The sequence below is a fragment of the Falco cherrug genome, chromosome 13, assembly GCF_023634085.1.
Source record: "Falco cherrug isolate bFalChe1 chromosome 13, bFalChe1.pri, whole genome shotgun sequence".
Classification (NCBI taxonomy): domain Eukaryota; kingdom Metazoa; phylum Chordata; class Aves; order Falconiformes; family Falconidae; genus Falco; species Falco cherrug.
This window is the reverse complement of record NC_073709.1, coordinates 2,720,286-2,733,462: the sequence shown is the minus strand read 5'-3', so window position 1 is coordinate 2,733,462 and position 13,177 is coordinate 2,720,286. Positions and strand designations below refer to the sequence as shown.

The window sequence follows — 13,177 nt, the reverse complement described above, 5'->3', positions numbered from 1 at the left end:
GCTTCCAGAGCATACCGAGAGAAAAGTTTCAAAAACACTTCAAAGTAAGGTTTCCTCATTTGTTTTCTAAGTTTTACACTTTCCCCCCCTTCTGCTCCCCCTTGTTTTTATGTTGCAGTTGGATTCTTTCCTCCTCTTAGCTTCTTTCAGAAGTGCTTATGTATTTCTTTTCACATACTTGCTGCATTTAGCCTCTCAGCCACCCCACACTTTTCAGTCCTGTACCACTGTCATCCAAGGGTGCTGCTGCATGTTTACATTTTCGGGAACCTGGACCCAGGCTTTTTAGACACATCCTTTCAAGAGGATCACAGTCTAAGTTTTACTGTCTCAGATCAAGCTCTGTGTGCTCCTGAACAGCAGAAAGAGGGAGGAAAGGAGTACACTCCTTGGACAGTGTTCCTGTCTTAATTCAAACTGCATTTTGGAGAAATAAAACACAATCACAACTGAGTTCTAGAGAGCCACACAAAAGTGTTGTGTCAGTACCCCATCACAGGGGCTTAAAATGCCTCAACTGATTTGTTTTCTTTCCTACTTTCTTCCAGCAAGTTAAAAAAGGGGTGCAGCAGAGGGACCGAAACAGCCCCTGCCAAATTCTTCTGAAGAAGCGCTACTGCTGAACTCATTTCCCTCCCAGATTTTCCCTCTCCAAAAATCTGACTCCATATATTAGTGGCATGAGCATGTTACTTTTTTTTCTTTTTTAATCTGAGATCATCGCCAAACTATATCACTTCGCAAAATCCTGATTTGTTCTTCAGTGAATAGCAAGACAACATATTAATAATGACTCAAAAATCCTCACAGCTCGGCTTTTTCTTAGAGTAGCCTATTCAAAGTACTTCAGTCATGAGTTATGATAAAAAAAAATCCTGTTTCAAATTGTTTCAAACATCAAGGTAAGTAGTAGAACTAAGTGTGGCCTTGTTTGAGCTCAGCTTTATTCCAGATAGTTCAAACACAGTACTTTGTTATAACCCAAGTTATTTACTCTGACACTTCCTCTGCTGATGAAGACAGAGCAATAAGCAACGGCAAGACTAACTACAGCTATTTAGGGTGTTCACACCAGCAAAATTATTAAATACGTCCTGAAAAACTTCCATGAAATATATTTGGGTATTTTTAAGTAATAAAAGCCTTACTAAAATATGGTTTTATAACAAAGTTTTTTGTGAAACTATTATAACTAGTCTTTTTGTCCTAACCTAGATAACACTGGTTTATTATCGTATCACTAAAACTCCAAACACATGAACTATCTCTACTTTTTTAACCTTAGTTCTTCCTCTCTTCCAAGAGACTTGGAAGACTGTAGAGCAGATGTAGAGTTCTGCGAAGTATTGCCGACTACATCTGCAGCTACAAGTAGGGTCCATTACATCATATATTATCAGAGTTTGGGTTAGTTTCAAATCCCCAAACACCACCATTTTAAGCACTCCAAAACATCTAATGAGGTTTCACTAGCATCTGAAGTCTTAATGTGCATAATACTCAGACAAAGCCAATTTAGCAACCCTGTACCAACAGTAAACACTAATGTATTAAGGCTTATAGAAAGTTACTTCCATCTTCTGAATCATCTCTGAACTTGAAGCTTTCATATGAGCTTCAAATTGGTCAAATTCCTTTAAAAAGGTCTGGTTTCGCAGAAGAGCTCCTTTTTGTCGTTCTTCTATTTCTTTCAAGTATCTTTTCAGCTTCACGTATTTTGTTTTCATTCTACGGGGGAAAAAGAAACCCTTTTATTTTCATATTATTTTAGTATAAACACACCTTTTACAACCACCCTTCTTCAGACACGTGCATACTAATGCTTACGTAGGAGCTGCCCCCTCAGCCCTTGCAAAAGAAGTAGACATGTCCTTCTGCACAGCTGTCCAAAGCTTCATAACACAACTGACAGGATGTCTGCTACATAACTTCAGACTGAAACAGGGGGGTTTAGTGTTCAGAAGGGCAAGTATATTAAAAAACTCTTGTAAATCTGTTTTAAATGGATTATGTTTTAGTCACATCACATTAAAACAAAATGAAAATTGTATTTAGAAGAATGTGCTCCACAAGTCATACAAATTGTAACATGAAGGCTGCAGTTTCACAACTGCTTTAAACCAACCTAAATCCATGCTGTCACCAAAAGTGGCATCTCACTCCATGCCTTTCTTTTTTGTGCCAATACTATCCCCTGTGTGGCCAAGTGACAATTTAGGCCAAGAGTAATCCAGCTGAAAACACCATCTACACCAGTTCTCACCCATCCAAAAAGCAGATTCACTTTGAGCCAGACTTATTTTCTTATGAAGGGCAGCCACACAAGCCTTTAGTGCCAACAATGGGAAAATGTGAACCAGGTGCAGCCAGGAGCACTTTTTGGTCTCGATGTGCCTACAGGTCTGCTTAAATCAGGAGTGAAACTGAAACCTATATCCCCCCAAATACCAATATTTTCAGAGAAACTTCAGTTCATAACTTGTTAGATTCAAATAAATCAAATAAAAACAGAAAACAAAGTACATGTGATGCTCCCCAAACTGTTTAGGCACTTTTTTCTGTAATTTACACCTTCGCTTTCTAATCTAAAGGTCCTCTTTCATAAGAGGAGTTCCTGAGGAATTGGTCATTATTGCACCTAGCTCTTGGTCCCTTGAGCCAAGACAGGAAAGTCACCTCTGAGCTTTACAAAACACATTTGAGGAAAGGAACAGAACAATGGATGAGACACTTTTAATTCCTCTTTTGTTGTTCTAGTTTGTTGATTCGGGTTTCCGTGAGGTTTTTTTCTCTTTTATTTGTTTGGGTTATATTGCACTTTGGTTTGTTGTTTACGGTTTGGGTTGGTTTTTTGTACCACCTGTATATGCAATTTACATTAAATAGATAATGCAGAAACAATCCAAGCATCAGGACCAGAACCTAGAATTTCCTCCAGGACTTGCCAAGACTTTCAGACTTTCAAGACCCTAGGACTTTCTTGCATGAACTATGCTACAGTGATTTTGTAAAAGTTGCATAAAACCAATTTGCATGTTAGTTATTATGAAGATAATAACATATACAGTATTAATAGAATAAGGCAGTTGCGTTATTGCTGAAGTTATTTCACCAATAACGCAAGAGACATTAATCTTACATTATACTTAACATACGAATATAAATTTATTATAAAAAAACCTTCAAGGTCACATTCCAAAAGCATTCCACGATACCCAACTCTTTGCAACCAAAATAAAATAACCTATAAGAAGCTTTTCAATGGGCTTACAGGTATGCATCAGATTTTCGGTATTCCATCAGTTTTCTTTCTAATTCTAGCCTTTTGGCTTCACTGGAAGAAAACAAACAAGACAGTAAGATAAAACTATTTCACAATTCAAACTCTCCAAATGCAAGAAATAAAGCATTTTTTAACAGAGCATAACCTTTTCATAGCAGAAAGCACATTTTTGCTAGATTAGCAGTCTTACAGGTTGATATGCCAGCCAAGCTTATCACTAACACACACACCCCCCCACACCGCCAAACAAAAAAACCCTAAACCTCAAAGCTTTTACTTTTCTCTTTGTCCCTCGCTGGAACAAGAGCTATGTTGTTTGAAAGGGAAAAGATGCCTGAACAGGTATGTATCCACACAAGACCCACCAAAAAGCCAGAGACTTTTGCCCAGCTTAAGCTGCTATTCCAAGTCCCTTCTCCAGCAGCCCCAAGAAGGGCTCTGAACCCTGAGACTCATCACGGGCTCATGCCTCCCTTTCTTCCCCACTCCGAGTCCCAGAGCAGATCACTTCCAATGCAGGAAATACTCAGCTGAACTTGTTCAAATGGACAGCTCCCCAGAACTCCTCACAGGAATGAATCAATGCATTAAAATGGAAAAAAAAAACCCAATCCCAACTGGTTTACAGACCCAACGTCCTATCCAAGAATTTTATTTAACAATTTGAACTGAAAATCAAGTACATATTTCACACTTACACATTAAAGCCAAGTACATCTAGAGATGTGCTAGCACTACCTGCCAGTACTTAATACAGGGTAACAGATAAAAGTAACCATCAAAAATATTTACAGTTGTGAAAATGCTACGGGGCCATCTGTATCCGCCAAAAGCAACGCAAGGTTATAGGCCCATGGGGATGATCAATGTGCTTAAGAACAAACTCCATCTCTTATCTACAATCTATTTCAAAGTAAATCTACTTCAGGGAGGAGAAAAGAGCAAAGCTGATACTATTTCATAATTACAAACTGCATCTGAAAACGAGCAGCCATCCCACGAGCAAATAAAAAAAAATTAAATTGATAAGACAGGGGCTTCTAGTAAATTCACATTACAAACCCTGCAACAATCAAAGTGTCTCGAGTTGCTTATTAAAAAAATAGCATCAAGTTCTTAGTAGTGAGGAAGGCTGTACACATGCAAGTGATGTGGGCATATACATGAGATCGCATACACCTGTACGGCTAGGTATGCTTATCTGTGGATTTGTGCACTCCCCCACAGACACGTCCGCACCACAGCCACACACATCTGCCTCCTCCCAGTTGCCCTGCAAAGGAAAGCAAGGGGGAAAAAAAACCTTTCTGCTTCTTAGTCTGTGAGATCAAGGCATCCATTTTACCCATCTGATCCTGCCACTGTCTGAAATAAGATTAGGTTTTCATGTCATGTATGCAATTTAAAAGCCACGCTTCATCTGGGATCTCATCCTTTCAATTTCCTTTAACATGATGGACAGCTAAGCAAAAGCAGATTTCAAGATCTTGTTTTTACACTTCTAGAAGTAATTTTCATGACTCAGTGAAGATCACCGATATCCTGATGGATGTAAAAGCCAATGGATGCAAACAGCCATTGGCTCCAATCCTATTTCTCATTCTTTGATACCATGGGTAGTACATCACACTCCTTAGCTCCTGAAAGGCTGCTTCCCTCCTACCAGTGTGGATTTTCAGTATCTCATTCATTAGTCTGTTACAGATATTTAGACAGCACATGAATATAGAAGTAAGGTCTTCTCAAGGCAAGACAAAGCAGTATAAAAAAATACCAGGTAAGAGCCTCTCAACATTTGAGTATCATCATTACAGATGCCTAAAATGGTTACTGCACAGCTCGTGGTGTTTTGCAACACAGCTCTGTCCAAGCACTGAATTAGAGGCAATCAAGACTTTACTTGTAGATTTTCTTGCCCAGGCTCTGGCGAGGTTTCAGCAGTTTCTTTGTGTCAGTGACAGAAGCGAAGCTTAAAGCAATACAGGGATCGTCCTGGCCATTCCGCTGCACCACACCCTCCTTTTTTACATGAAAAAGGAAAGCTTTCCACCTGAAAGTTTTATTTGTTCACGCAGTTTCGCATTAGATTAAAATGGTGCAAACAGTCAGTTATCAACCTTTTTTTAAATGGGCAAAAATAGCATACCAGAACTTTTTAAGGATTCAGGTGGCTCATTTTCAAAGAACCCTGATTCTTCAGTCTACAGAGTGTTGGTTTGGGATTTGAAAGCAGAATTGAATTCTCCGGTCAGCTGCAAGCTCTCTCTAATCTCTGTCATTTCACCAGGCATCAATCTGTAGCGATATTTGATCCCTCACCTCCCATTTAAACCAGCAGGACTAAGATGCCTCAATATTTTTTGAGATACCAGGCCTTAGTCTCTTTGTGCTTCAGTTTCGCATCCATAATGTAGGAATAACAGTACTCCTGTCACGATACCCTGTTGAGATAAGTACATAGAAAATTGTGCAACACTTGGGCACAATGCAATCTTCCCATAAAAGTAAGAAATGTTATTTTTACAGTTGTTTTACTACACCAATCTGGCATTAAATCAACTGTTGAGCATTCAGCTGCATCCACCTTACCAGCCTGGAGCCTGGCCAGAGCTTGCTCAAGCCTTAGCTGATGCTGCTGGTCTCCTGGGTGGGTTAGAGGAGGCCTCTTTGTTACCATCTTCTACATACAACCGATACCAGCTGACATTTCGGAAAGTAATAATCCCTACCCGGTTTACATTCTCTGTTCTGGACATCTCAGCATTTGCACACATTTACTGCAAATCCCCCTCAGTGTGAAGCACCTGGCCTCACTGTCTGAAAAGCAAAGCTAATTGCAAAGTTAGTCACAGTGTTAAGTACAGCACTTAACTATATAATGCATTTAAGTAATTGCCCACATGCCTTTCTCACTGGCAACCGCTGAAGATTAAGTGCTGAGTAATCACAACATGGTCAGGTCTGTATAAAATGCAGAAGGTAAACCCTCTGCCCCGATTCACTTAAGGTCTTTGACACCTCAAGCCTAATTCTTTCTAATTTTGCTCATAACAGATACCACTGACCTGTGTACAGAGGCCTATGCACGCAGTGATTCTTATCTTTAGATTGGCCAAAGTACCAGCATTGGGAAATAAAACATGGCCAACAGAGTCTAACGTGTAATTTGAAGCACAGTTACACGCTCTTTGCACAAGTCTCAAGGCAGTCCACACTGACCATTTATTGGCAGCTTAATATCTGGTGGCTAATTTCTCAAGCACTACAGAGCTTAGATATTTAAAGAAAAAATATATTTATGAGAATAGGTTGAAAAGAAATGTTCATGAGAACTCCCTTCTAGTTCACCTAGTCAGATGAGGGACATAACCAAGCAGTAGCTTCCTCACCATACTCAATATCTTGCAAAACAGCTTATTAGTAGTGGCTCATTGTGTGCTTAAGCGCAAGCAGGACTGCCGTCAGGGGCGAAACAGCTGTTGGGTACTTCAGGTCTTAGGAACAGGCGACTTGACATTAGATCAGTGCAGAATTCCAAAGCAGGATTTAAGAAGCTGAAACGCTCCAGTGACTTAACAAAAGTTTTTATACTTTACACTTTAAAAAGTTGGTTAGATAGAAGGTATCACTTTGAGGAATTCTGCAGAGGCAACTGCCTCTGCAGCATCATTCCCAGAGGCAAAAGCAGCATACAACTTGCAGTCTGGTTAAAAAAATATAAATTACTCCTTGTTTGTCGCCACCACCAGGTACAAATACATATTTTATTTTATATTTGAAAGTACATACAACAGAAGTTTGCCAGGCAAAAAAGTTCTATTTATTATCACAAGACCTGTTAAGCTGGATCTCCAAAGGAAGCACAGCTTATGCCATCGTGCTGTCTGTCTGTAATTCCCCTTCCTCAAATAACTCCTGAATGTTTCAGTGCAACTGAATTAGAGAGACGAGCAGATGTTCAAAACATCCTACGTTCCCAGAGGTTTCAGAGGAGTTGGAGAGGGGTAGGTAGTCCATTTGTGCAGGGTGAGCTCAGCCTTAGCTCAGACAACAGAGAAGCTACAAAGGAGGTGACCCAACTTCATGCAGACAGGGCTCTCAGGAAGTACAAGACATCTCCCATCCTAAACACGAGGGACATCTGCATACAAAGACATAGTTTAAAGCAGCATGCAGTCTAGAACGCTCAGATTTTAATCTGCCCTCACTCTTCATTTTCTAACACTGCAATTTAGATAAAGTGCCCTCCCTATCTAGGGCCCACATCTTTAATAATTTCTATACAATAAAAGTATACTTTGTATATTCTTATCCAGTCTTTTAAACAGCAAGTTATTCCCATTTTGCTTGCCAGCAGTCTTCCAGACCAGAACAGGATATTAGCAAAGACATAACGCAGCACTTTTGTAAAAGCACTATCTATGTGCACATTCATATTCTCACAGCCACGGTGTTGTTATTTCTGCTAATACCGCACATTTCAGACACCAGCACAAGACCCAGAAATCAAAGTCTTCTGCAGGAGCTGGAAAACAGGTACTGCTTAAATACCATAAATGATCTCGAGAGACTTCCTCTGGCCAGAAAAAAGTGCTAATTGACACCAATTACTGTGGCTATTGCAGCGAGTAAAAGGCCAGGAGCATCACTAATTGCGCAGAGCTTCAGAGGAACTGACCACAGATGGACATCTCTCAGGCCAAAGCAGAAAGCCTGCATCACCACACACGCTTTCTTCCTGAAGTCATATCATAAATCTTAAACTGAAACACATAAAAAAACTTTTTTTTACAGATTAAAAAGGTGTCTGTAGAAGAAACATCTGTACACATCCATTCATCAGCTAGCCAGCTCCACAATACCAGCATCTGTATCATTTGCTTGGTTGCTTAAAATAACAATTTTATAAATATTGCAAGAAGCGCTCCAAAAGACCCGGCCAGGCAAGCAGGAGCAGCACCAGCAGGAGCAGCACCAGCAGGAGCAGCACCAGCAGGAGCAGCACCAGCAGGAGCAGCACCAGCAGGAGCAGCACCAGCAGGAGCAGCACCAGCAGGAGCAGCACCAGCAGGAGCAGCACCAGCAGGAGCAGCACCAGCAGGAGCAGCACCAGCAGGAGCAGCACCAGCAGGAGCAGCACCAGCAGGAGCAGCACCAGCAGGAGCAGCACCAGCAGGAGCAGCACCAGCAGGAGCAGCACCAGCAGGAGCAGCACCAGCAGGAGCAGCACCAGCAGGAGCAGCACCAGCAGGAGCAGCACCAGCAGGAGCAGCACCAGCAGGAGCAGCACCAGCAGGAGCAGCACCAGCAGGAGCAGCACCAGCAGGAGCAGCACCAGCAGGAGCAGCACCAGCAGGAGCAGCACCAGCAGGAGCAGCACCAGCAGGAGCAGCACCAGCAGGAGCAGCACCAGCAGGAGCAGCACCAGCAGGAGCAGCACCAGCAGGAGCAGCACCAGCAGGAGCAGCACCAGCAGGAGCAGCACCAGCAGGAGCAGCACCAGCAGGAGCAGCACCAGCAGGAGCAGCACCAGCAGGAGCAGCACCAGCAGGAGCAGCACCAGCAGGAGCAGCACCAGCAGGAGCAGCACCAGCAGGAGCAGCACCAGCAGGAGCAGCACCAGCAGGAGCAGCACCAGCAGGAGGCCTGCCGCGCTCTCAGAACCCCCCGGACCCAGAGCCCAGGCAGCAGCGACCCGCGGCGACAGCCGGGTGCCCGCAGTGAGCCCGCCTCAGGCACCCCCCAGGCAGTGCCGTAAGTGCCCCGGGACGCTGCCGGGGCCGCCGGGCTGCCCACCCCCGCCCCGCAGAAGCCCCCAGGTATTCACCCCCCGCATCAGCCCGCTACAGCTCTCCGGCAGCGCGGCATCGGCCGCCTCCCCAGGGCAGAGGCCCGGCAGCCGCCGCCCCCTGCGGCAGCCGCGGGCGCACCGGGCCGCCACGGCAGGGGCTGGCGGGGAGGCCCGCGGGTGCCGCCGCCCCTCCCCTCGGTGCCCCTTACCCCACTGGGGCGCGGCGGGGGGCGAGCCCGGGGGGCGGAGGCCGGCGGAAGGGCGCACGGTCTGCTCACCTGTCGCGGAGGCGCCGCAGGAGCCCGCCGAGGCCCTGGCAGCAGGCCCGGGGGGGGGCGGCGGCGGCCGGGTCCGGCCTGCTCATGCCGCGCTGTTTACGCCGGTGGCCAAAGCGACGGCTCCCGCCGTGCACCGCGCCGGCCCCGCCCCGGAAGCCCCTCCCCGCGCGCGCGGCTGTCCTCCGCAGTGCTGCGGCGCGGCCGGCGCTGGGGCGGGCCGGCGGCGGGCCGTATGCGGGTGTCTATAGATACGACACGGACATACACAGCGCATAGGTGCGCACGTCCGTAGCAGGGAGGCACCTGCGGGACTGCGGCCCAGGGAGCCGTGCCCGTGCTCCGTCCCGCCGCCCTGACCGGGCCGTGCCGTGCCGCTCGCTCAGTAAACCCCGAATTGGCCGGGGTCTGGGCAGCGGCCCCTCAGCGTTCCTCGGAGGCTGCCCCGGGGCCAGCCTTGAGGGCATTTGTACGCCTTTAGGGCCCTCTGAAGCCTTCAGTGGCTTAAAATATGTCGACTATGTGAGCGTTGCCAGTGCAGGAGACAGCAGGCACGCATGTGAGGGCTGTAAGAGGTCTCCCCGCCATTGTGTTGGAAATCTGTGGCGTAACTTTGGGGGACTGTTGAGATTTTAAACATGTAATCCTAAATTATTGCTTCATCTGTTAATATAATGTTAATGTTAATAAATCTGTTAATTTAGGTATTACTACAGCAGTTACGATGGCTGTGGTGCTCAGCCAATTCTCCAGGCTGGTGCTGAGGAAAGCTGGGCCCCAGCCTGTTCAGTACCCTGGGGCAAGGCAGTAATCTCCAGAAAATGGGGTAAATGCAAGGCACCAAGACATTAACTCCAAAAATAATTGGGAGCTGACAAACAGTTATGGTAGCAGGGCCCCCCTTTAATAGTTGGTTTTACTGAATTTCTTGTACGGTATTGTTTTTCAGGAAAATAACCAAGAAAATGCAAATGGCTTCTTTCCATTTGTATAGAAATGAAATGTGTCAACAAAATTCCTGGTTCCTTCTCCTCTGAATTGCCACTGTCAAGCTGGCAGAGCTCTTTGATGTCCTGTCACCAAAATCCATTGGCCAGTGGAAAAAGCCTCACCTTCCCTGAGTGCTGGACCAGCTCTGACAGACCTTGCATTTACATCTCCAGCTGGCAAACGAAGCAGAGAGGAAACCCACAATTTTTTCATCTTCACATAAAAACTTAGGTCCCTTTGAAAGGACGTTGCCAAATTAGTGCTTAAATTCCAGTGACCCCGTGAAGTTCAAATACCCTGAGAGTATTTGAATTAAGAAGAAATGCTACATCAGTAGCCAAAATTGTGGATGGCTGTGAAATGCTTAAGCATAATTAGAACAGCAATCAGTATACGATTAGCATGAGATCACCATCATAATTACCCTTCATTAGAACTTCTGTCCAACAACTGCCACATAAAAGCATCAGCTGTAGTTGCAAGGTAGTCATGGCATGGCTGAGGATGCGGCAGTAGCTGGGGGCTTCAGGGGCTCATCAGGACAAGCTTCTGGGTGCTGCTGCAAGGCGGCCCCATCCTGTGGGTCAGGGTTCTGCCACTGGGTTTCAGTGTCACGATCCAGCAGCATTCCTAGTGTTTTTCAGCACCCACAGTGTCAAACCCAGAGAAACCAAATCTGAATGTAAAGTAAAAAGCTTTGCTGAATTGATGTAGTGGTACTTAACAGTCCCCAAATTAGCTTCTGTCACTTGAATAACCATGGCTGCTGCCTGGCTTAGCCTTTGCATATCCGTGCTAAATAAATGGCTCAATAAGATATGGAAGGCTTTAGCTCATGTAAGAGCTTACCTACTCAAGAAAATACATATGCAAAGGATTTGCAGATTTGGGAGCCTTTTATTATTGAATTCACATAAAACACACTTGTGATGAAAGTCATACTGTTCTTCCTCACTCTGCTGTTTATTGAAAGCAAAGATGAGCTATGGAGACCTCCATCACGGTGCGACTTCACATCTTCGCAAGAACCAACAAGTGAGATCTGGGTCTGCGCTTGCCTCAATTTCCACAATTAGGCATGTTTTCCCCAGGTCTTGACTTTCTAACCGAGGTCCACCACAGCTTGCCCTTTCCTTAAAATATATGTAGGAGCGAAAAAATGGAGCTTTGGCATCTCAGCTGTGAACATGATCCCCCCACCCTCCTTGAGATACTTGTAGTACTAAGACTTCTCCAGAGCCTTTGTATCAGCATGATGTTCCTGCTCAGTCATGGGAGCAGATAAAATGGAAATAAAAAGGTTTCCATGGTTAAATTGCTTTCCTCCCCCCCCCCCGCCCCCCGAAGGTCCCTCATAACAGCTCTCTTTACTAATATGTACGTCAAAATAAACGTCTCCCCTTTGACACCAAGGTGAGGCACTAAAAACTTGTTATTTCAGAATGTCAGCCATGAAACGCGCTCTGTCGGGCTGACATATATTGAATGCATCGCTGATTGTCAGTGAAGAAAGCTGTCAAAGGCTATATGGCGTTGGAACAAGAAAACACTTTCATATACGACAAATTTGTTATTTTTCAAAACAGGCAAAGAATCTGGCTTTCTTCAGCCTGTACCTGTGACATACCAGGTTTGGTTCTGGAAGACTACACTGCTTTCGAAAATATTTGTGCTTGCTAAAATAATATCAAAACTTTCAAACGCTTCTGGTGCTATTTAAAATGACAAGCATACATTATATTTACATACTGGAAAACCTTATTCCCAAAGTAAGATTTCCAGGTTTCAGCTGAAAGGGGTTGATCTCCACCTGACAGCTCAGATTTGTAGGACTGCACAGTTTATTTGTCTCTCGTGCTGTTTCAGCCCCAGCAGATTTTCTTTTAATGGTGGTCCACAGTGGAACAAATGTGAGGAGCAGGGGTCTTGAGGGTGCTCACCTACCCATGACCAGTGCTGCCGCCTGGGAGAAGGTGGGCTGCTCAGCACCTCCCTGCCTGCCTCCCACAGCATCTCTTGCTCCAAATCCCTTACCTGGAGAAACGGGCAAGGGCTGGCAGAGAGTCCTCTAACTGGGGAGGAGCTGGGAGGGAGCATCAGGGATCATGGTGACAAACTGAGAAAATTGTGGCAAAATGGTGCTGGCGGAGAAGAGAGGCCAGGAGGGGCTGGGGTAACTGCAGCAGGGGGTAGAGGTCTGTAATGCTGCCAGGGATGGCGCTAACCTGGCCTCACCAGTCCCAGTGCTGTGGCCAGTACAAAGGAGAAGAAAAAAAAAGTGGAAGGAAAGCAGAAGAAAAGCAGACAGGGTCAAACATTCTGCTGTTTTATTAAAAAAACCCCAACGCCCACAAAATAAGATGACTTTAGCGAGGGCCCCCCAATATGATTCCTGCTCTGTTTCTCTTGTCCCTCTACTCCTGGTCTCGGTGCTCACCCTCTGTGGTACCACAGCCCCAGGCCAGTGACATGATCCTGGCGCTGACACTTGATGGGCTCATAACTGACTCAAGAATAATCTTGTTACTCATATCCCTGATAACCAACATCAGTACCCCATCCCTGAAAGCCTACAAAGAGGAGTGTTTTGTTTGTGTTCTCCCTTCAGTACTTAACACTTCTTTTAGATTGTTTTAATTTAATTTTAATGTAATCTGATAAGAGCTGTAAAACTGTCAAAGAAATCTGTCTCCTTCTGTCTTATTAAATACACTTTGAATGAAATTATGCTTTTTTTCCCCCAATCGCTGCCAAACGAAAGTATCTCTTGATTCAAATGCAGGGATTGATGTGCACTAATCTTAACAGCTTTACACACTCTTTTTAATTTAGGGTGGA

The 13,177-nt window shown here is 45.0% G+C and overlaps 1 protein-coding gene across 12 annotated transcripts in view; it reads right to left on the bottom strand.

Annotated features, from left to right (window-relative positions):
* Window positions 1-9,488, bottom strand: part of KIZ (kizuna centrosomal protein) — a 51,566-nt gene extending 42,078 nt beyond the window's left edge. For 9 of the 12 annotated variants that reach the window (XR_008735048.1, XR_008735045.1, XR_008735046.1 and 6 more), the window contains exons 1-3: window positions 9,353-9,488; window positions 3,272-3,334; window positions 1,572-1,728 (exon numbers count right to left, since the gene is read on the bottom strand). Coding sequence is in view for 6 of the 12 variants with exons in the window: in XM_055726243.1 (XP_055582218.1) it covers window positions 1,572-1,728; window positions 3,272-3,334; window positions 9,353-9,438 (306 nt within the window). In the remaining 6 variants the exon portion in view is untranslated. Of the gene's footprint in view, window positions 1-1,571; window positions 1,729-3,271; window positions 3,335-7,118; window positions 7,425-9,352 lie in introns of those variants that run through there. The other 3 variants (XM_055726246.1, XM_055726248.1, XM_027814479.2) reach the window with 3 other exon arrangements.
* Between the last annotated feature and the right edge of the window lie 3,689 nt (window positions 9,489-13,177).